General features: G+C 46.7%; 2 protein-coding genes across 2 annotated transcripts in view; both read left to right on the top strand.

Annotated features, from left to right (window-relative positions):
- Positions 1-647: 647 nt before the first annotated feature.
- On the top strand, positions 648-7,591 carry MROH6 (maestro heat like repeat family member 6). Its single transcript, XM_032223486.1, has 5 exons — positions 648-1,309; positions 2,012-2,131; positions 3,530-3,632; positions 5,420-5,491; positions 7,191-7,591. The coding sequence occupies exons 1-5, from the start codon at positions 1,235-1,237 to the stop codon at positions 7,433-7,435; spliced, it is 615 nt and encodes a 204-aa protein (XP_032079377.1). The 5' UTR covers positions 648-1,234; the 3' UTR covers positions 7,436-7,591.
- Positions 7,592-13,091: 5,500 nt separating this feature from the next.
- ZC3H3 (zinc finger CCCH-type containing 3) overlaps positions 13,092-24,591 on the top strand; it is a 154,603-nt gene continuing 143,103 nt past the window's right edge. Inside the window, exons 1-3 of the mRNA XM_032222348.1 lie at positions 13,092-13,171; positions 16,940-18,335; positions 20,189-20,358. Coding sequence (XP_032078239.1) covers positions 13,111-13,171; positions 16,940-18,335; positions 20,189-20,358 — 1,627 coding nt within the window. The 5' untranslated portion in view covers positions 13,092-13,110. The remainder of the gene's footprint in view (positions 13,172-16,939; positions 18,336-20,188; positions 20,359-24,591) is intronic.

The following is a 24,591-nucleotide window of genomic DNA, read 5'->3' on the forward strand; positions in this document are numbered from 1 at the left end:
AGAGAAAAGATGGACAGGGGGCAGTGGTGAAATTCAATTTTTTTTGCTAGCGGTTCCATGGCTTGGTGGGCGTGGCAGGGGAAGGATTCTGCAAAATCCCCATTCCCTCCCCACTCTGGGAACAGCCAGAGGTGGCATTTGCCGGTTCTCCGAACTACTCAAAATTTCCGCTACCGGTTCTCCAGAACCGGTCAGAACCTGCTGGATTCTACCCCTGACTAGGGGGGGACATGAAGTGGCACGACAAAACCGCGGTCCACTAAAGCGCGCCCAATTAAAGCGCGTACCTGACGTCATCAGCAGCACGATAAATACGACCGCGGAGAAAAAAGGGCGCTTTAAAAAGCGCTTTTAAAGCAAGCCGATTCACGTAAAGGTAAGGGTTAGGTTTAGGTTTAGGTTTAGGGTTAGGGTTATGTTAAGCGTTAGGGTTAGGTTAAGAGTTAGCGTTAGGTTTAGCGTTAGGTTAAGGGTTAGGTTTAGGGTTAGGTTTGGGGGGGTTAGGGTAAGGTTTTCGCTTTAATTTTAACTTTACCACTCACAGCATGATGTTTTCGTCGTGCTGTGATGACGTCAGGTACGCACTTTCGTCGAGCGCGCTTTAGTCTACCGCGGTTTTGTGGTGGAACCGGGACATGATAGCAATATTCCAGTATTTGAGGGGCTGCCCCAAAGGAGAGGGGCTCTGTACTAGTACACAGCTGCCCCTAAAAGACAAAATCTTTACTTTTAGGAATAAATCTTTCTTCTTTCCTTACAGGTGTCTGGATCTCATTTTTTTTATTTATTCTCGTGCAACCCCCGAGTTGGAACCCCAAATTATTCCTCTGACAGTTTGTTGGCTTGTTTTCCTTTTAACGGATTCGTTCTTTTCATTATTCCTTCTTTATTTTCATTTTATTAATATTGGGGTTGGTCCCAGAGTCGGGCCAGATGTTGGGGCTGGGTTTTCACAGTCCCGTCTGACTTCTTCCCAAGGACTTGGGAAAGACAGATGTGGATGTTTGATTTTCATTTATTTTATCGTTTCATTTTTTTAAAAAATTAGTCTCACACCCCCATCCCCACCCCCCAGTGCCCTTGGCTTCTTCCCGGCGGGCACACAAGAGACGGTGCCCCTCTGCCCGCCCAGCCTCCTTCTCCTTCTGTCCAGGAACGAGAGCTGGAGCGGTCTCTGGCTGTCCGCCTGTTCGGGGAGCTTCTGCCTTGGGTGAACGTCCGGCACAAGGCTCAGATGCGGGAGCGAATCCTGAGACACTTGGTACCCTTCATCCTCCACATGTATGACCCCAGCCAGAAAGTGGTGGAGGTAAAGAGCTTCCTGGCTGGAGAAGTTTCCGGAGAGGCTGTTGCAAACTCACTGGGCTGGGGGGCATTGACCTAAGACCCTAACCTTGCTCCCCAAGATCGTTGGGGTGGTGGGGAGGTGGCAAGAGGCCACTTGGGATGGGGGACACCTCCCTTGGATATCCCCCAGATGCGGTGCTGCTTTAACCACACACCTGGGAGAACTGAAGGCGAGTGGCTTGCAAGGACATAGAAACACATCTGGGTCGCACATCTGGTCCGAGAACCCTGCCTGTCGGGCCTGCAGCCCTCTTTTCTCGTGGATCTTTGGCCGGCCACACTTTCTATTATTCTACTATGCATTTTCTATGGTGGGAAAATAGATGCTATGTAGCCATAACAACATTCTTTCTAGAAAACCAAGGTCATCCTTTGTCTCTGCACCTGACCGGAACTGGATGGGTGGAACTGCCAGCATGGCAGAGGGAGATTGGACCATGGGATGGACTGGTGTGTGTGTGTGTGGGGGGGGCAAGATCTTGGACTTTCAACTGGGTGGGGAAAACCGGGAAGCTTTCAGATTTGGGTTTTCCCAGATGGGCCAACGTGGCTCTCTTGATAAATTGGGACTTTAAGCAATCCTTTGCCTTGGACTCTGATTTAATTTTGGATGCTATTTGGAACCCAGACAATCCTCCCTTCCCCCTCTTTCTCCCTGGCACAGACCTACAAGTGGACTTTGGCCCGATGCAGTAACTTCCTGGCCTGGAACCTGGGGTTGGAAATTTTGACCTTGCCCTTCTGTGACTGCCAAAAAGCCCTGGACAAAATCTCCAAGAGCCTGGTAGGTGGGGGATGGGCCCCTTCTCCGAGAAAGTCTCTCCCCCCCCCCACCCACTTAACCCCTTTGACAAAATCCCCCGGGGATCCCCCCAGCTGGTTTCAGCACCGTCCGGGAGTGGGCCGTAATTTGGTGGCCTTAGGAGTCCTCGAATGGCTGCGGAGATGAGATTGAGCTGGTCGCGCGACTGGGGAACGGTCGTAAAACGAAATGGATAATGCTTTAATTCAAATCCAGCGTCTCCGCCCCTGGTATTCCACACCAGTTTTGGTCCCCACATTACAAAAAGGACGTTGAGAAAAGTATTAAAAAAAAGAGCAAATAAGGTGATTAAAGGCCTGGGGCAGGGGTGAAATGATACCGGTTTGGGACGGTTCACAGAACTGGTAGTAAAAAAATACTTTAAAAAGTAAAGAAAAGAAAGAAAAGGAAGGAAAGAAAGAAAAGAAAGAAAGGAGAAAGAAAGAAAGGAGAAAGAAAGAGAGAAGAAAGAAAGAAAGGAGAAAGAAAGAAAGGAGAAAGAAAGAAAGGAGAAAGAAAAAGAAATAAAAAGAAAGAAAGGGAGGGAGAGGGAAAAAGGAGAGGAAGGAAGGACTATAAACCTGGCACTAGACGCAGCTTCAGAGGATAATCCAGGGCTGGAATGCGCCTGGAGGTCATCTAGTCCAACCCTGCTTCAGCAGGACATCGTTAAAGCGAGTTTCTGTCTTTTGATCCCCCCAGTTACATCACTATATAGCCACACCCACTCAGTCACATGATCCCCACCAAGCCACGCCCCACCAAGCCACGCCCCACCAAGCCACGCCCATATAACCCTTAGGAATTTTTTTTTAGATTTCACCACTTGCCTGGAGACTAAAACATGGGAAGAACATTTGAAGGACTGGGGGTGACATAATAGCACTATTTCAGTATTTGGGGAGGGAAGCACCAGAAGGAAGACAAGAAGATGGAATGGACGGAAACTAATCAAGGAGAGAAGCAACCTAGAATGAAGGAGGAATTTCCCAACAGTGAGGACCATTCATCCGTGGAACAGCTTGCCACCAGAAATTGTAGTTGGAAGGCTTTTTTAAAGGAGAGATTGGACAGCCACGTGTCTGAGAATGCTACAGGGTCTCCTGCTTGGGCAGGGGGCTGGACTAGAAGACCTCCAAGGTCCCTTCCAGAATTGGTATCATCCGCTTTCTTTGCGTGGCCCCTTAAGGCGAACGGCACCATTTCCTCCCCCCAAAGGACGGTTAATTAAATTAAATTAAATTAAAATACAGGCCTTCCGACCCTCTTCGCCGGGGGTCTGCCCCACTCCTGGCTGCCCCCTTGCAAATGCTTCCCTTCCCCCTGCTCTCCCCTTGCAAAGAGGCTCAGGGCAGCCCCCTCCCCTTTCTCTCTCCCCAGGTTCTGTGGTACCCCGACAAGATTGTGGTCTTCCTGTCTTGTACGGTGAATTTCCTGAAGAGCCCCAAAGCCCCCCTGCGCAGGGCGGCTGGGGTCTTTGCAGGTGAAGGGTGGGGGTGTCCACCTCTTGGGAAGGGGACCCCTTCCTGCTTCCCCCTGGACAGCAATTCTGGCCCAGCCCTTCTCCACGGGACGCTGTGTCAAGGCCAGCCACGCTGATGCCCCCCTTCCGGTCCTTGACTTACCACCATTCACTTAGTGACCGTTGAAAGGGAGGACAGCACTGAAAAAAGTGACAGGACCCGATTTTAACACTGCAGGCTCCCCAATACAGGTAGTCCTCGACTTACGGAAAACAATGGAGCCCAAACTTTATGTTGCTAAGTGAGTTTTGCCCATTTTATGACTTTTCTTGCCACTTATTTTACAGGTAGTCCTCGACTTACGACCACATTTTCCTCTTCCTCCTCCTCCTCCATCATCATCATCATCATCATCATCATCATCATCATCATCATCATCATCATCATTATCTCCTTTTAATGACCCCATAATCCCTTGAGGGGTGGATTCTGGGCAACTAAATGGAGCTGCTGCTGAGTGTTTCCTGGCCGGATGCTTTTCGAGCCGCCATTGCGGAGTTCTATTCGGCCGATCGATTCTCCTTGTGCCCAGAGAGAGAGAAATATCCACCTCTGTCTAGGATTGAGAGCTCCACTCAACCTCTGGCCACAACTGAGCCCCAAATTTCTCTTGCTAAGTGAGTGTTGCCTCGTTTCACGACCTTCCTTGCTACCCTGTTATTAAGGGAATCAGTGCAGTTGTTGCGTTGTTGAGCGGATCCGCCCCCCCCCCCCGTTGACTTTGCAGGTCGGACGGTCGCAAAAGGGGATCATGTGAGCTCGGGGCACGACGTCAACCGTCATAAATATGAGTCAGATGCCTCTGAATGTAGATCATGTGACCGTGGGGATGCTGCAATGGTCCTCAGTGTGAAAAACAGTCCTCAGTCCATTTTTTCAGTGCCGTAACTTTGAACGGTCACTAAATGAATTGTTGTAAACCGAGGACTGCCTGTGTTGATCCTGATGGTGATGAAAATTTGGATGCTTGGAAACTGGCATGAACTCACGACAGTTGCATGGACTCCCAATTTGTAACCTTCCCAGCCGGCCTCCAACAAGCAAAGTCAAGGGAGGGAAGCCAGACTCGCTTAACGATGGCACGATTTACTTAGCGACGGTGGTGTTTCGCTTGTAGCAAATCAGGCCGTAAACTGGGGCTCTTTGCTGGGTAGCCTCCTGCGAGTGCGAAGCGGTTGCGAATTCAAATCCTGTGTGGTCAGAGTGTACAGGTAGTCCTTGATTTCCAACGGCTCATTTAGCAACGGTTCAAAGTTTCAACAGGACTGAAAAAAGGACCGTTTTTCACACTTACGACCGCCCAGCCAACCCCATGGTCAGGTGATGAAAATTCAGACACTGGGCCACTGACTCGCATTTGTGACAGTCGCAGGGAGTCGCGTGATCCCCTTTTGCGACCTCCTGACAAGCAAAGTCAAAGGGGAAGCCAGATTCACTTAACAACGGTGTTACTCACCTAACGACTACAGTGATTCCCTTAGGAACGGTGGCAAGCAAGGTCGTAAAACGGGGCAAAACTCACTTAAGAACTGTCTCACTTAGCAACAGGAATGTTGGCCTCAATTGTGGTCGTAAGTCGAGGACTGCCTGTATTCTGCTTGGGCAGATCCCAATCGATCCTGGGCAGATCCTGCCAGCCGACCCAGCCTGAAGCCGCCAGGAGGTTGGGGAGGCGGATGAATTAGATGCCCTCTTAAGACTCCCAGGCGGCACCAGATGCGAATTCTGCTCCTTCCCGTCCACACAGGATTCCTTGCCTTTTACATGGATGCTTGGCTGGCCATTCCCTGCCAGGAGGCCCTGATCGCCCTGCAGGAGGGTAAGCGAGGGTTGGGTGCACCGGTCATGTCGGGGGGGGGAGGGGGGAGATACCAGGCAGCCTTTTGCAAAGGGAAAATTTTGCAAATTGGGGTAGGGGCCTTCCATGGGGGATGGTGAAGAAAGAATTGTGCCACATCTGGGGAGATAAGACCCCCAGCAAGTTGTGGTGTTTGAACCTCAGGTGCATCCCTGTTGACCTCATTTTTGAGGTCCAGCCCCGATTGTAACAAATGTATGTGTGTTGTTTTTAACATGTTTTTATTGTCATTTTTTATTCTTCTTCTTTCTTCGATGTAATAAACAAACAAACAAATAAATATCATCTATCTATCTATCATCTATCTATCTACATCTATCTATCTACATCTATCTATCTATCTATCTATCTATCTATCTATCTCTATCTCTGTCCGTCCGTCTGTCTATCTATCTATGATCCACCCACCCACCCACCCACTCACCCATCCATCCATCCATGCATCCATCCATCCATCCATCTATCCATCCATCCATCTATCTATCATCTCTCTCTCTCTCTCTCTGTCCGTCTGTGTGTCTGTCTATCTATCTATCTATCATCTATCTATCTATCTATCTCTATCTCTGTCCGTCCGTCTGTCTATCTATCTATGATCCACCCACCCACCCACCCACCCACTCATCCATCCATCCATCCATCATCTCTCTCTCTCTCTGTCCGTCTGTGTGTCTATATCTATCTATCTATCATCTATCTATCTATCTATCATCTATCTATCTATCTATCTATCTATCTATCTATCTATCTATCTATCTATCTATCTATCATCCATCCATCCATCCATCCATCCATCCATCCATCATCTCTCTCTCTCTCTGTCCGTCTGTGTGTCTATATCTATCTATCTATCATCTATCTATCTATCTATCATCTATCTATCTATCTATCTATCTATCTATCTATCTATCTATCTATCTATCTATCTACCTACCTATCATCCATCCATCCATCCATCCATCCATCCATCCATCATCTCTCTCTCTCTCTGTCCGTCTGTGTGTCTATATCTATCTATCTATCATCTATCTATTTATCTATCTATCTATCTATCTATCTATCATCCATCCATCCATCCATCCATCCATCCATCCATCCATCCATCCATCCATCATCTCTCTCTCTCTCTGTCCGTCTGTGTGTCTATATCTATCTATCTATCATCTATCTATTTATCTATCTATCTATCTATCTATCTATCTATCTATCTATCTATCTATCTATCTACCTACCTACCTACCTATCATCCATCCATCCATCCATCCATCCATCCATCCATCCATCCATCATCTCTCTCTCTCTCTGTCCGTCTGTGTGTCTATATCTATCGATCTATCATCTATCTATTTATCTATCTATCTATCTATCTATCTATCTATCTATCTATCATCTATCTATCTATCTCTATCTTTCTCTATCTATCTATCTATCTATCTATCTATCTATCTATCTATCTATCTACCTACCATCCATCCATCCATCCATCCATCCATCCATCCATCACTAAAAGTGGATGTGTCCGTGTGTGTCAAGCATAACTTTGGAATAGGCCTCTAGCAATTTCAACCAAACTTGAGACCCAGATGACTTACTCTCTTGAAGCAGGACGGCTGGGGAATTCTGGGAACGGAAGTCTTTTCTGTTTTCTTTTCTCTTCTAGGCCTTGATTGCCTGCTGACCGATCCGGAACCCTCCATCGCCGAGGTGGCCTCCATCTCCATCCTGCAGGTGAAGGAGGCCCGTCGGACGGCTTCGGCCTCGCCCATCCCCTCCGCCCTGGCCCGGATGTTTTGCTGCCTCCAGCAGCCGGGGGAGAAGGAGAAGCCTAAGTTTGAGGACAGCCCCTACCAGAGGAAGAGGAGCCAGGAGGCCTTCCTCCTCAGCATCCCCCACTCCCTCCATTAAAGGAGCCAGCAGGCTGGCGGAGGAGGCTCCCAAAGACGGCCACCTTCGTTTGGGGGAACGCTGTAGTTGTGTTATCCTGGACGTTGCAACGTTTCACACGTTGATTCATTGCAGTGTTTCGCACACAAGCCCCACACAGTTATTCCAAAAACTCTAAGTAAACTAGCAAACGTTGCGTTTCGGGCTTCCCCGTGTGTCTTATAAGTCCATTGGTTCTTTTCGGCAGGGAATTGTGTACTCGGTCACGGTAAGCTGCCCAGAGTATACGGGTCTAGGTGTACGGGTAGTCCTCGACTTACAACAATTTGTTTAGTGACCGAAGTCATAATGGCACTGAAAAAAAGGGGCCTAGGGCTGTTTTTCACACTTATGACCATTGTCGTGTCACCGTGGCCATGTCATCAAATTTCAGATGCTCAACAACTTCCTCCCCGAATCCTTCAAATAGATTAGATTAGAATAGAATGGAACAACAGAACAGAATAGGAATAGAACAGAACAGAAGAATGGAATGGAATGAAACAGAATAGAACAGAACAGAATGGAGAATAGAATGCAGAATAGAATAGAATAGAATAGAATGGAATGGAACAATAGAACAGAACAGGAATAGGAATAGAACAGAAGAATGAATGGAATGAAACAGAATAGAACAGAACAGAATAGAGAATAGAATGCAGAATAGAATAGAATAGAATAGAATGGAACAATAGAACAGAATAGGAATAGGAATAGAACAGAACAGAAGAATGGAATGGAATGAAACAGAATAGAACAGAACAGAATAGAGAATAGAATGCAGAATAGAATAGAATAGAATAGATTAGAATAGAATGGAACAACAGAACAGAATAGGAATAGGAATAGGACAGAAGAATGGAATGGAATGAAACAGAACAGAACAGAATAGAATGGAGAACAGAATAGAGAATAGAGAATAGAATAGAATAGAATGGAATGGAACAGAACATAATGCAGAATAGAATGCAGAATAGGGTATAGAACAGAACAGAGTAAGAAAGAATAGTATAGAAAAGAACAGAACAGGAAAGAACAGAACAGAACAGAACGCAACAGAATAATAAGAGTTGGAAGGGACCTTGGAGGTCTTCTAGTCCAACCCCCCTGCTCATATGTAGTGATAGGGAGGCAGTTTGCCCCGACCCATTCTGGGACAGCTTTTCCAATTCCACAGTCCAGGCCACAGTTTGGGATCTCTTGGTGGTCTCCCATCCTAATCCAATCGGCTTCATCAAGAAGGCCCTTTTCAGCAATGCACTTATCAACACCCGGGTTTTCCACAAGTGGGTTTCAAAGCGGAGCAGAACACCTGGGCAGGAATTCCTGGGAATGCCGTTTGGGAAAACCACTGGCCAAGGGGTCTTCCAGAGAAGGGGAACTGGATGCAGCTGGCCAGCTGATGCTTCTCCCCACCCCCCACTTATCATCTCCCCCCCCCCCCCGCCTCTCCCTTTCCAGGTTTCTGCAATCTGCTGGCTCAGCTCTTGCCGAGTAGGGCAGTTCGGCTGCGCTCAGCTATTTCTGCTAAACCACCAGAAGCCCCCTCCCAGCCCCCCCCACCCCCGGCAGCTCCGGTTTCCTACATGTCAGTGAGTTAATTGGGGTTCTAGCGCTGGAGCGAGGCTGCATTCATTAAAAGGATGAGTGGGCTGTTTCTTTGGGGCAAAGAGAAGAATTTAAGGGGCCTAAACAGGCTCTTTTTCCCTGGGGGGTGGGTTTCTTTGCCCCTGCACATGGCAGGGGTGTTCAAAGACTGTGCTCGCTTTTGCAAAGGCTGACTTCCTTTATTTTATTTTATTAGTTTATTTAGTTTATTTAGTTTATTTAGTTTATTTAGTTTATTTAGTTTATTTAGTTTATTTAGTTTATTTAGTTTATTTAGTTTATTATTTAGTTTACTTATTTTATTTATTATTTTATTTATTTTATTTTATTTATTATTTTATTTATTATTTTATTTATTATTTTATTTATTTTATTTATTTTATTTATTTATTTATTTATTTTTACTTTATTATTTATTTTATTTTATATTTTATTTTATATTTTATTTATTTTATATTTATATAAATTTATATATTTACGCTGCGGCAGTCGTGACTGTGGAAAAGACACACAAGATTCTCTTTTCAGTGCTGTTGTAACTTTGAACGTCACTAAACGAACTGTTGTAAGTCGAGGACTACCTGTATTTATTAAATCCGCGACCCGCAAGGCACACTTCCAGTTCCCTCACTGTTGCAAAGAGCGGCTCGCTCTCTCTTACTTATTTTATTTTAATTTATTAAATTCGCAAACCTGTCCATCAGATGTGGAATTTGCAATGGCAAATGGCACTCCAGCACTCCTCCCGGTGAGTAAGTGATGGGATACACTGCCCCGAGGTGGCGCAGTGATTAAATGCAGCACTGCAGGCTACTTCAGCTGACTGCGGTTCTGCAGTTCGGCTGTTCAAATCTCACCGGCTCAGGGTTGACTCAGTCTTCCATCCTTCCGAGGTGGGTGAAATGAGGACCCAGACTGTGGGGGCGATATGCTGACTCTGTAAACTGCTTAGAGGGGGCTGAAAGCCCTACGAAGCGGTATATAAGTCTAACTGCTATTGCTATTGCTAACGCACGCCTGCGTGTTAGGACAAAAGGGGCTTCTTTACAACTGCGTGCAGATGTGTCTAACCCCTGGCGGAGGGACCATGGAATTGGCCTCTGTCCAGAGAAGAAGGAGGGACGCTTTATTCAAAGCAGGGAAGCCTTTGCAAAATCCATGCGGAGCAGAAATGCTTTGAGGAACTCGTCCAAGAGATTGGGCCACCAGCTGTCTCCAGCAGCACAGGGAGTCCTCCATTTACAACAGTTCATTTAGCGGCCGCTTGAAGTTACACCGGACCTGAAAAAAGTAACTTTGAACTGTTTTTCACAATTACGACCGTTTTGCAGCATCCCCACGGTTAGGTGATCAAAATCGAGAGGACTCTTGAAACTGCAGCCGTTCCGAAAGGAGCTTTTATGGGAAGGTTTGGGATAGCAAGACGTCTGGGCAAGAACTGAAGCTTCTCACTTAAGACCAGCTATTTAAAGCAGCGTTAACCAAAGTTACCAAAATCCTCCCACACGACAACATTGCAGAGAAACAGAAACTTCATATACAGATCACTCCATTCCCCCCCCCCCCGCCCTCCTCCCAAAATGCCAGCGTTCCCTATACAAATATCTGGGACCCAACATCAACATTCTATTCAATGAAAGTGGATAGAAGAGAATATTAGAATAGAATAAAAATATAGAATAGAATAAAACAGAATAGAATATTAGAATAGAAATATAGAATAGAATAATAGAATAAAACAGAATATTATATTAGAATAGAATTGAAATTAGTATATTAGATTAGAATATTAGAATAGAATAGATAGTAGAATATTAGAATAGGATAGTAGAATATTAGAATAGAATAGAAATATAGAATAGAATAAGAATAAAACAGAATATTAGAATACAATAATAGAATAAAACAGAATATTAGAATAAATTGAAATATAGAATATTAGATTAGAATATTAGAATAGAATAGAAATATAGATTAGAATAGAAATATAGAATAGAATAATAGAATAAAACAGAATATTATATTAGAATAAATTGAAATATAGAATATTAGATTAGAATATTAGAATAGAATAGATAGTAGATTAGAATAGGATAGTAGAATATTAGAATAGAAATATAGAATAGAATAATAGAATAAAACAGAATATTATATTAGAATATAATAGAATAAAACAGAATATTAGATTAGAATAAATTGAAATATAGAATATTAGATTAGAATATTAGAATAGAATAGAAATATAGATTAGAATAGAAATATAGAATAGAATAATAGAATAAAACAGAATATTATATTGGAATAAATTGAAATATAGAATATTAGATTAGAATATTAGAATAGATAGTAGATTAGAATAGGATAGTAGAATATTAGAATAGAAATATAGAATAGAATAATAGAATAAAACAGAATATTATATTAGAATATAATAATAGAATAAAACAGAATATTATATTAGAATAAATTGAAATATAGAATATTAGATTAGAATATTAGAATAGAATAGAAATATAGATTAGAATAGAAATATAGAATAGAATAATAGAATAAAACAGAATATTATATTAGAATAAATAGAAATATAGAATATTGTTAGAATATTAGAATAGAATAGAAACATAGATTAGAATAGAAATATAGAATAGAATATTAGAATATTAGAATAGAATAGAAATATAGAATAGAATAATAGAATAAAACAGAATATTATATTAGAATAGAATTGAAATTAGTATATTAGATTAGAATATTAGAATAGAATAGATAGTAGAATATTAGAATAGGATAGTAGAATATTAGAATAGAATAGAAATATAGAATAGAATAAGAATAAAACAGAATATTAGAATACAATAATAGAATAAAACAGAATATTAGAATAAATTGAAATATAGAATATTAGATTAGAATATTAGAATAGAATAGAAATATAGATTAGAATAGAAATATAGAATAGAATAATAGAATAAAACAGAATATTATATTAGAATAAATTGAAATATAGAATATTAGATTAGAATATTAGAATAGAATAGATAGTAGATTAGAATAGGATAGTAGAATATTAGAATAGAAATATAGAATAGAATAATAGAATAAAACAGAATATTATATTAGAATATAATAGAATAAAACAGAATATTAGATTAGAATAAATTGAAATATAGAATATTAGATTAGAATATTAGAATAGAATAGAAATATAGATTAGAATAGAAATATAGAATAGAATAATAGAATAAAAGAATATTATATTGGAATAAATTGAAATATAGAATATTAGATTAGAATATTAGAATAGATAGTAGATTAGAATAGGATAGTAGAATATTAGAATAGAAATATAGAATAGAATAATAGAATAAAACAGAATATTATATTAGAATAAATTGAAATATAGAATATTAAGTTAGAATATTAGAATAGAATAGAAACATAGATTAGAATAGAAATATAGAATAGAATATTAGAATAGTAGAATAGAATAGAAACATAGATTAGAATAAAATAATAGAAAAAATAGAATAATAGAATAGAATAGAATTCTTTATTGGCCGAGTGTGATTGGACACACAAGGATTTGGTCTTTGGTGCATATATGCCAATTCTGTTAACAGAGCAGCCGTTGCTGCTGCTCCAGGGGGAAACTTCCCTCCCTCCTTTCTCCATCCAGAAAGCCACATGCAGCTCTGAGCCGCGACTGTGGAGCCTCCATATCCAGAGGCAGTCTACCAGGGGGAGGCCAGAGCGAGCACCCTCACGCTGGCTGGAGGGACGAGCAGGAAAGCAGGCGGGGCTTGAGCTAGGCCCCTCAATCCCCTCAAGGCAGGGCTGGGAGGCAAATGGGATCCATAGCCGAGGCTAGGCCTTGCGGGGCCGCGTCCCCTCTTGAATTTCCCCCTTTCGCCGCAAGTGAGCCGTACGTGTTGGGTGGCAGCCGGCGCTCGCTGTCGCTCGACCTCTAGAGGACGTCGCGTCGCGCATAAAAGGGGCGCCGTCGCGCGGAGATGGCGTCAGAGGGGCGCCGGCGGCGGTTGGAGGCTCGGATGGAGCCCGAGCCCGAGCCCGAGCAGGAGCGGCTGAGGCGGCAGATCCGCTTGCTTCAAGGTGGGCCTCCGCTGGGGCCGATGGGAACTGTAGTCGGGCGGCGGGAGGAGAGTCCCGGGGGAAAGCCGGGCGGCGTGGCGGTAGGAGCAGGCCTCCCTCCCTCCCTCGGGCGGGGCTGGGGACCCTTCATGGGGGCGTCAGAGGGGCCCACTAGGGACCCGGCCCCAGCAGGCCCTGCCGAAGACCCCCCCTGGGGGGAGGCGAATACAGAGGCTGTCGCCCCCTTCCCTGGGGGTGCCAGTGGGCGTTGAGGGCTGGACTGGATGGCCTCTGAAGTGCCCTTCGGCCCTATCATACTGCTAAGGGAGGGGGGGCTCCAAACCTGGCAACTTTAAGACTGCTGGACTTCAACTCCCAGAATCCCCAGGGAGCAGAGCTGGGAGTTAAAGTGCACACGAGAACTCTAGTACTGTCATTCAAAATGTTTGTAGCTTTTATACTGCACAGTTAAGAGGCAGGTTAGAAACCAGGAGACTGGGAGTTCTAGTCCCGCCTTAGCCATGAAAGCCGGCTTGATAACTTTGGGCCAATCACCAGGAGACTGGGAGTTCTAGTCCCACCTTAGCCGTGAAAGCTGACTTGTTGTCTCTGGGCCAATCACCAGGAGCCTGGGAGTTTTAGTCCCACCTTAGCTGTGAAAGCCGGCTTGATAACTTTGGGCCAATCACCAGGAGACTGGGAGTTCTAGTCCCACCTTAGCCGTGAAAGCCGACTTGTTGACTCTGGGCCAATCACCAGGAGACTGGGAGTTTTAGTCCCACCTTAGCTGTGAAAGCCGGCCTGGTGACTCTGGGCCAATCACCAGGAGACTGGGAGTTCTACCCCCGCCTTAGCTGTGAATGCCGGCTTGGTGACTTTGGGCCAATCACCAGGAAGCTGGGAGTTCTAGTCCTGCCTTAGCCGTGAATGCCGGCTTGGTAGCTTTGGGCCAATGACCAGGAGACTGGGAGTTTTAATCCCACCTTAGCTGTGAAAGCCGGCTTGGTAATTTTGGGCCAATCACCGGGAGACTGGGAGTTCTAATCCTACCTTAGGCATGACATCCCAGCTGGGGGGCTCATCTGGCAGGCTAGTCCCCTAGGCCTCACATTGGGGGTTGAAAGAGAGTGGCTGGCTCAAAGTCCCCCAGCTGGCTTTCATGCCTAAAATGGGACTAGAACTCCCAGTCTCCTGCTCAGTAGCCAAACTGGGAGTGAAAGCCAGCTGGGGGGGGACTCAACCTCCCATCTCAAGCCCAGGCGACTAGCCTGCCGGTCCCTTCCTTTTGCAACCAAATGAATCAACAGAGAGACGCAGGAGAAACGCTAGAGTTTAATAATATACATGTAGTCCAGGTGGGCATAAAACCATGTGGGCTGCTGCATTTTGCACCAACTGCAGCTCCCGGATGCTCTTCAAGGGGCGTGCATGATAGGGCTCCCTCTGATTTGCACCAGGTGCTTATGCGCTTAAAGACTATTTGAAGAATATCCTGCTCTTTTCCTCAAGAGCAGGACAATCTCTTGCCCAAGACTTCGATTGATTGATTTTTTTGATTTGATTTGATTTTATTAAGAATTTATATGCCGCCCTTTTCCCTGGAGGGGCTCAGGGCGGCTTACAATAATGAGGGGAAGGGGGTGCAAGACAAGACTTAAAGGAAAAAAAATCGTGAATAAAAGAAAATTATCCATAAAAACACAACATTCATTCAACATTCGGGCGGGGTGAGAGTAATCCTATCCCCAGGCCTGACGGGATAGCCAGGTCTTCAAGGCTGTGCGGAAGGCCTGGACTGTGGTGAGGGTACGGATCTCCACGGGGAGGGTGTTCCATAATGTCGGAGCTGCAACTGAGAAGGCTCTCCTCCGCGTAGTCGCCAGTCGGCACTGACTGGCGGATGGAATTCGGAGGAGGCCTACTCTGTGCGATCTGATGGGACGCAGGGAGCTAATTGGCAGGAGGCGGTCTCTCAAATTTTGTGCCATTAAGTCCATAAATAGATTCCCTCCCCCACCACTAGATCATTTGATGCTAACATGCTCCCTTCAGACCTCCCAACTGCACACCCTTCACAACTAAACACCCCCCCTCCCACCCCATATGGGGAAGGCTTGTGCTGTTCTGCTAGCTTGGAAGGTAGCTAACAAGGTCTTTCGGCTCTTCCTTTCCAGGAGAGGTTGCTTTCTCCTTCCTGACTTTTTTCCAGTCCGGCCCCCGTTAGCAAATGCCACTCATTAGCTTCTCGGGCAGATAAGAGGCCAGCCGTTATCTAAGTAAGCCAAAATCAAGGAGACTTCTGAGTAAATGCATAGGCGGATGACATAGCTGCACAGGGTGGCCTTCTCCACGCACAGCCACAAAGAATCTTCCAGCTGTTCCTGGCGTTTTTCTTTTAGGGTATCTCCCACGTTTTGGTTGTCTGCAGGAACAACTGCAGGAAAAGTTTTAGACCTGTGTTTCTCAACCTTGGCCACTTGAAGATGTCCGGACTTCAACTCCCAGAATTCCCCAGCCAGCATTTGCTGGCTGGGGAATTTCTGGGAGTTGAAGTCCGGACATCTTCAAGTGGCCTAGGTTCAGAAACACTGTTTTAGACTTTCAGCTTCTGGCTGTAGGTAGTTCTTGATTTGCAACCTTAGGGAGCGAACCATGATGGATAATCTTCGACTTACAACCGTTTGTTTAGGGATTGCTCAGAGTTGCAACAGCAATGAAAAAAAAGTGACTTGTGACTGTTTTTCATGACTGGAGCTGTGGTGGCGCAGTGGTTAGAGTGCAGGACTGCAGGCTAATCCTGCTGACTGCCAGCTGCCAGCAGTTCAATAGTTCCATCCAGACCGGTTCGAGGTTGACTCAGCCTCCCGTCCTTCCGAGGCGGGTAAAATGAGGACCCAGATTGTTGGGGGCAAGAAGCTGGCTCTGTAAACCGCTTAAGAGAGGGCTGGAAAGCACTGGGAAGCGGTAGAGAAGTCTATTGCAAGGAAGGAGGGAGGGAGGGAGGGAAGGAAAGAAGGAAGGAAGGAAGGATGGAAGGACCGTGATGGCATAGTGGTTAGAATGCAGTGTTGCAGGCTAACTGCCCATGAGCTGTGGTGGCACAGTAGTTAGAGTGCGGGACTGCAGGCTCCTTCTGCTGACTGCCGGCTGCCTGCAATTTGGCAGTTTGAATCTCACCAGGCTCAAGGTCAACTCGTCCTTCCGTCCTTCCGAGGTGGGTAAAATGAGGAGCCAGATTGTTGGGGCCAAGAGGCTGACTCTGTAAACCACTTAGAGGAGGCTGTAAAGCTTTGGGAAGCTGTACATAAGCCTAACTGCTAGTGCTAAGTTGGGAGAGAGGGAGGGAGGAAGGAAGGAAGGAAGGAGGGCCGTGGTTGTGTAGTGGTTAGAGTGCATTACTGCAGGCGACTTCTGTTGACTGCTGGCTGCCTGCAATTTGGCAGTTTGAATCTCACCAGGCTCAAGGTCAACTCAGCCTTCCATCCTTCCAAGGTGGGTAAAATGAGGAGCCAGATTGTTGGGGGCCAGAGGCTGACTCTGTAAACTGCTTAGAGACGGCTGCAAAGCACTGGGAAGCGGTATATAAATCTGAGTGCTGCTGTTGTCCCTACGGTTCATGTAATCCAAATTCACTTAACTCTGGAAAGCACGGCCGTAACATGTTTCCGATCACATAAACATGTCTACACCTGTAAAATGTTACAAGGTCTCCTGCTTAAGCAGGGTGTGTGTGTGTGTGGGCTAGAAGACCTCTGAGGTCCCTTCCAACTCTCTTTCTCTCTTACCCAGGTCTCATCAATGACCATAAAAACGCCCATGGGAATGCGCCGGTACCTCCACCGCCTGCTTCGCTCTCCAGGTGGAGGAACCCGAAACTTCCTGCCTTTCACAGCCAAGCGGCCTTCGGTGCAGGATACAGCCAGCAACCCTCCCGAGATTACCCATCCGGCCAGCCCAACGCCACTACCTGGAGGAAGAAATACTCTCTGGTCAACGCCCCGCCTAGACCAGCCTTGTCTTCGGCCAGCAGCGTTTCTCCGGGGACTTCCTGGGCGACTGAGAGCCGTGCCGGAAGGGAGGCTCCCGAGCCACAACTGATGCTTTCGGAGGTGAAGGCCGTCTCCGGCACAAAGGCAAATGTCGGGCTGCCAGCTGGCTCCGTGGCGGGTTATGTCATCGGCTCTGGGTTCCTGCCGGGCAATCCAGGATCGAGAAAGGCACCGTTGTCTTCTAGGGGAAGCCCGTCGGCGGGTCCTTGGCCTGTCAACGCGGACTCGAGACACCACAAAGAGATGTGCGCTTCCACTTTGTCCCACGTACCCCGTTGCAAAAGTCTGGCTACGGGTGGAAATAACCGACCAGCGGCTGCTCAGAAGAAGCCCGTCGCGGGGAGTGACTTGACCCCCCGTTTAGGCAGGACTATCAGCGAGAGCGCCATTACGTTGAAATCTGAGCCGCGGCGGTGTCTGGCCTCGCCTGAACAGGGAACAGGGTCTCTCCCAACCTGGAAGAAGCCACTCCCCCAGGTTTCACACCGCCACCCCTCCCCTGCAGGGACAGCCAAGCTCCTCCCCACCAGGAGCGTGGGTCCGTCTGCCGGCTGCGCCCATTCGGGCGAGGAGGCGTCTTCCAGCGCTGGGACGAGCCTTCCCCCAAACAAGCCCGCCGGTTTTTCGCTCCAGAAGTCGTCTTCCTTGCTGGCCCCCAGCAAGTCTTCCCGCTTTAAGAGAGCCAACTACACCTGGGTGGCAAATCCCAGCAAATCCCCCCGAAGCGCGAAGCGGTGGGCCATTTCCAGGACCCCTGAAAGCACCCCCAAGTTTGGCGCCTGCACGGCAACGACCTCCCCCAAGTTACAGTCCAGGGGAGCACATCTCGAGCCGGGGGCCAAACCAAAGAGACCCAGCCCGCATTCGAAGCTGGCGGTCTCCTCCAGCCGGTACAGGTGGAAAGCGGCGAGTGCGAAGTCTGCTCCTTCCACCTCGGCGTCGGTCTTCACTTGGAAGCGCAAAGAAGGGGTTGGACCCGGGGAGGCCCCCGGTGTGGGCGCCAGCACCTCCCTCCAGGCGCTGAGGCGGGTCCCTCTCGGACATGGCAGCCCGCGAGGCTTCTTTGGAACTAGCGTTTTTTTTAATTACCGACTGAGGAGTTGGCCCAAAACCCCAAAGAGGAAAGGAGGCGCCAGGTAGGTTCTGATCCGGCTAGGAGGGTCTCTGTCCAATTTGGGTTTTTCTTTTCACTTCCATTGCTCATCCTGGTTATGAAAGTGGGAGTGGAGTGGAATAGAATAGAGAGAGGAAGAAGAGAACAGATAGCATAGCATACCATGAAAGAATAAAGAAGGGAATAGAAAAATGAAAAGGAATGGATAGAAGGGAACGGAACGGAATGCAGAATAGAATGGAATAGAATGCAGAATAATAGAATATGGAAAAGAATAGAGCAGTGATGGCTAACGTTTTTGTTTTTGGGTGCCAAAAATGCATCCCCATATGTGCATAACCCCCCCCCCCCCATGCGCTGAACAGCTCGCCTCTAAGCTGAGCATGGTATTTCCTGCAGGGGGCTGGGAGAAGTTGTTTTCACCCTCGCAGGTTCCAGGAAAGCCTCCGGAACCTGTGGAGGGTGAAAATGGCCTTCCCAGGCCATCCGGAAGGCCGAAAATCAGTTAGCCGGCATGCGCTTGTGCGCTGGAGCTGACAGCTCATGTGCTGGCAGATATGGCTCCGTGTGCCACAGGTTCGCCATCACAGGAATAGCGGAATGAAGAAGAGAATAGAAGGGATAGGATAGGATAATGAAGAATAGAGAGGATGGGATAGAATAGAATGGAATGAATGATGAGAATAGAGAAGAGAATAGGAAAGAATAGAATAGAATTTAGAATAGAACAGAACAGAGTAGAATATAGAATAGAATAGGAAAGAATAGAATAGAATAGGAAAGAATAGAATAGAATAGGAAAGAATAGAATAGAATAGGAAAGAATAGAATGGAATAGGAAAGAATAGAATTAGAATAGAATAGAATTTAAGAAAGAATAGAATTTAAGAAAGAATAGAATTTAAGAAAGAATAGAATAGAATTAGACTAGAATAGAATTTAGAATGGAATAGAATAGGAAAGAATAGAATAGGAAAGAATAGAATATAACAGAGTAGAATAGAATTTAGAATAGAATAGGAAAGAATAGAATAGAATAGAATTTAGAGTAGAATAGAATTTAGAGTAGAATAGAAAATAGAATAGAACAGGAAAGAATAGAATTAGAATAGAATAGAATTTACAATAGACTTGACAATAGAATTTATAATGCAACACAATACAATTCTGTATTGGCCAATTGGACCCACAAGGAATTTGTCTCTGGTGCCTTGGTTCACAGTGTAGATATAAACAGCAAGTAATGCCTGCAATTTGGCAGTTCGAATCTCACCAGGCTCAAGGTGGACTCAGCCTCCCATCCTTCCGAGGTGGGTCAAATGAGGACCCAGATTGTTGGGGGCAAGAGTGACACTGTAAACCACTTAGAGGAGGCTGGAAAGCACTGTGAAGCGGTATATGAGTCTAAGGGCTATTGCTATCTTCCAATCCTTGCAGGGCTGCCCTAGAGAAGAGGGGGGTGGGGTGGGTTTATTTCCCAAAGCATCTGAAGTGGGGGGGAGGACAAGAAGCAATGGGTGGAAGCTGCTCAGAGGGAGACCCAACCTGGAAATTAGGAGGACTTTCCTGTCGGTGTGAAGGATGATGAAGCAAGGAGAAAGAGTTGTGGGCCTTCCATCCATCACTGGCTGGGTGGTATAAAGACCCTTGCCTTGGCCAGGGGGTTGGGCTAGAAGACCTCCAAGGTCCTTTCCAGCTCTAGGAGCCTATGAAGAACAACTGTAGTGGTGTACGATGTGCTGTTTTGGGGGTTTATGTGTGCAAGACCTTTCCATGTGGTGCCCTTTCCTCATGGGGCCCTTTCAGTGTGCTGCCTTTGCAGATGCGCCTGTTTGTCTCCAAGGCTTCTGGCCCGCGCTCTGCTTCTCCTTGCAGCTCTCCCACCCTGCTCCTGAAAAGCCGCTACTGCCTCCGGAAGCGCCACGCCACGAGGGGAAGGTCCTCCCCCACCGCCCGCAAAACCAGCCCGAAGGGCCTCGTGCAGATCAGCAAGCACCGGTTGCGCCGGCTGCCGGCCTCTCGCGCTCCTGGTTCGCCCAAAGAAGGTAAGAGATGCTTTGAATTGGGAGATGCCGGGTGGGTGGCGGGAGCGAGTTTGGCCTGCCTGCCGCCCTCAACGCTGGATGGGTGGCCAAGCCAAGAGGCCTGCAATCGTGATTTTCTCTCGGGTGGATCCGACCGCTGATTGTTCGAGAGGGTCTCTAGCCAAACAAGCAGGACCCCTGGGGGACTTTTCTCTCATCACCTGGAAGGCTGCGGGTGACGTCATAGGAAAAGCCGGGGGTCCCGGAGGTTGCAGTGCCCCATTTGTGGTATTTTAAGGGTGGGGATAGGGGTGGGCTGCCTCCCACTTCTGAAAAACCTTGTGATCTGTATTCAGGGTGGATTTGATTTAAATCAACTCGATTTAAATCACGATTTGAATCACGATTTAAATCACTAATCCTGTGTTTCCCCGAAAATAAGACAGGGTCTTATTTTCTTTTGACCCCCAAAATATGACCTTGGCTTTATTATCGGGGGGGGGGGTTTGAATTATTGTTCTGGGGCCCTCCCTTCCCTGCGCCAAAGAGCCTGGCGCAGAGAAGGGAGGACGCGGGCACAGCCTCAGGGACGAACAGCTGTGTTGCGCTGTTGCAGCAGTGCAACACAGCAGCCATGAGGTGACCACGCTCATGAGCAGCCGCCCTGCAACCCCCCTCTCCAGCCGGGCAGAGCGCCACTCACTGACCTAGCAGTATTCCGAAGGCGCCAAATTGCAGGAGACGGGGCGGTGGGGGGGGGGAACGGTCTTACGCAGCTTGGTGCCTTCAGAATACCGCTAGGTGGGTTGGTGGCCCTCTGCCTGGCCGGAGGGGGTGGGGTTGTCCAAGGGGCTTATTTGGGGGGGACAGTTTAGAGCCGAGGTGGCGCAGTGGTTAGGGTGCAGCACTGCAGGCCACTTCAGCTGACTGTTATCTGCAGTTCAGCGGTTCTAATCTCACCGGCTCAAGGTTGACTCAGCCTTCCATCCTTCCGAGGTGGGTGAAATGAGGACCCAGACTGTGGGGGTGATATGCTGACTCTGTAAACCGCTTAGAGAGGGCTGAAAGCCCTATGAAGCGGTATATAAGTCTAACTGCTATTGCTACTATTGCTATATTTTTCCCCACTGCAAAAATCTGGCATGGCCTTATTTTCAGGACATGTCATATTTTCAGGGAAACACGGCAAAAAAGGCCTGATTTAAATCAACTCGATTTAAATAGTAATTTTAAAATAGCAACTGTCATCTCTGCTGTGAAGTTGTGTGAATGCACCCATGCGGCGCATGTGATCTCAGCTTTTGCAGAGCTGGGAGGCATCGAAGGAGTTTACCGGAAAGGTAAATGTTGCAGAATACACAGCCTCCTCTTGCTTCATAACTAAGCTGCGTTTCACGCTGAATAAACTACATTACGAATGCATCTCAGGTAGAAAACTCTCTTTAGACAGATTTTTACTCCACAAGCATTTGATTAAAATACATCTGATAAAAATAAAAAAAAAATCAAATTTAAATAAAAAACCCGATTTAAATAAAAAATATCTGATTTTAAAAAAAGGTAGATTTTTATCCACCCTGTCCGTATTCAGGATCAAGCTGTTGAAAGTTACCCGATTTTCAGAGATTTTAGCCGTGGAAATTTAGGGGTGGTGGCCAATGACTAACTGGGGGTGCGGGGGGCTTCTACGACCTGCTGTGGCTTATGGTTTGCTTAGGATCTGAACTTGGGACATGCCTCTTGGGCTCTCAGTTGCCCCGGCTTTCTTTGCCTGTGCCTTGAAGAGGAAGAGGATGGGAGGAAGAAGGCCCTTGAGTTAGTTGGAACAGGTGTAAAATAAAAAAAATTTAAAAAACGCATCTCTCCGCTGAGCCTTTCGGCAGAAGAGCCCAGTCGGCATCTTTCTGGCATTTTTGTGGTTTTTGAAATGTTGACAATTTCAGAAAGGTATTTGAAGATCTGGAGGGGCCGGGGTGGTGGTGGGGGGCTTCAAAGACAGATGTGCTTTACAGTTGTTGTGTTGGCTCTTTATTTAGTTTACTCCCCGCCGGCTGACTCCGACTTCCTCATAAACAGAACTGCGGGGCCAAACAAGTCTTTTATAAAAACCTTTAAAAGGGAGGAACAAAACGGCTGATTGCAGATTATTCAACCTCCCCAACGCACAGCCCTTGCTCAGAGCGTTGTGTTTCTGCCTTTCGTGTTTGCCTCTCCTTTTTGCAACTCGTGTTTTGTGCTGTTCTTGCGGGGGACGGGGGAGAAACCACTTTATGTACGTGACCTACATTTATTAGGCGCGGCTCGTAGGGTGCAAGTTCGTGTTTGGGGCGGATGTTTTGGTAGGTTTTGTTGTTGTGTTGCCTTGTGGCTAAGACAGGATTTCGTAATAGATTGTGGACATACGATTGGAGAAGTCAAGCTTTCAGTCCAGATTACATAGGGTGTTCTTGATTTACAACCGTTTGTTCAGTGACCATTTGGAGTTAGAACGGCGCTGAAAAAAGTGACTTGTTTCCGGTTTTCACATGACCGCCGGTGGCGGCATCCCCTCGGTCCTGTGATCAAAATTCAGAGGCTTGGCAACTGGCATGTACTTATGACAGTTGCAGCATCCCGGAGTGTCAGGATAATAATGATATTTTAATAGCTGACCAGCTGCTGTAATGATAGTAATGAGTCAGCAGAGTTATTTGACTCTTTACCACTTTGAGAGGCTGTTTTAGAAGAGAGGCCCTGTGTGTGCTTCCGTGCTGTAGTTGATGATTGTTTGCCTGACTTTGTCTAGTATGTGTATGTATATATTCCTTGTACTTAAACCACTATTTGAAAGACAAACCTGTTTACCATATTTTGCTCCTGAGTTGTCTCAAAATAGTCACCCAGTGCGCACTCTGACATGGAGTCACGTGACCCCCCCTTTTACGACCTTCTGATGAGCAAAGGCAATGGGGAAGCCACATTCACTTAGCAACCGTATTACTGACTTACTGATTCACTTAGTAACTGCGGCAAGAAATCTCGTAAAATGGAGCAGAACTCACTTAAAAAATGTTGGGGGTTTAATTGTGGTCGTAAGTCGAGTTCAGCCTGTAATCGAGAGGGTTGTAAAAAAGGTCCAGATTTACAAACGAGATCCCCTGGGCCTTTTGCGACACTGCCTGTTTCAGCTCAAGGGCAGCTGGTGTGTGTTTTGTGGTAGTTACCAGAGACCTGAACATGCGTGGCCTTCGAAAGGGAGTCTGTGAAAGACGGCAGGTGCACCTGTGTTGCCTCCGAGCCAGGTGAGCAGGCCCTGAGGCCTGCAAGGAAAGGGTTAACATGAGGGCTTTGAGCCTTTGCTCAGCTTTGAAAATCAACCAGCCATCGCAACCCCTCCCTCTTCTGAACCCTGGGAGTCTGGGGTTGGTGAGGGTGGGGTGGGGGGGCTCCTGATTATGAGGTCCTGCAGGTAATTTGATTAGGGCCTGTTTAGTTGCAACAGCTAGCAAGCTTCTAGCTGCAGCCCATTCCTGGCCCTGCCTCTTTCTCCTCTTCCTCTTCCTCCTCTTCCTCTTTCTCTTCCTCTTCTTCCTCTACTTCTTCCTCTACTTCCTCCTCCTTCCCTTTCCCTTTTTATCCTCCTCTTCACCTCCTTCTCTACTATTTCCTCCCCTCCTCCTCCTCCTTCCTCTTCCTCTTTCCCTTTATTTTGCTCCTTCTCCTCCTTCCTTCTTCTTCCTCTTCCTTTTCTCTTTTCCCTTTTATCCTCCTCTTCACTTCCTCCTCTCCTATTTCCTCCTCTCCTCCTCCCCTCTCCTTCTTCCATATTTTCTCCTTCCCCTTTATCATCCTCTTCCTCCTCCTCCCTTTCCCCCTTTCCCCTTCTTCTCTTTCTTCTCTTTCTTCCTCCTCTTTCCCTTTATCTTGCTCCTTCTCCTCCCTTCTTCCTCTTCCTCCTTCCTCTTTCCCTTTTTATCCTCTTCACTGCCTCCTCTATTTCCTCTTCTTTCTTCCTCCTCTTCCTCTTTCCCTTTTTATGCTCCTTTTCCTCCTCTATTTCCTCCTCTTCCTCCTCCCTCTTCTCTTTCTCTTTATCCTCCTCCCTCCTCCTCCGTCCTTTTCCCCTTCCTCCTCCTTCTCTTTCCTCCTTCCTCCTCCTCCTCTTCCTCTTTCCCTTTATCCTCCCTCCTCCTCCATCATCATCATCCCCCCCGCCCCCCCTTCAGCCGAGGCTCACGTGACGCCTCCTCCACCTGACCTGTAGAGGGCAGTCTT

The sequence above is a fragment of the Thamnophis elegans genome, chromosome 8, assembly GCF_009769535.1.
Source record: "Thamnophis elegans isolate rThaEle1 chromosome 8, rThaEle1.pri, whole genome shotgun sequence".
Lineage (NCBI taxonomy): Eukaryota > Metazoa > Chordata > Lepidosauria > Squamata > Colubridae > Thamnophis > Thamnophis elegans.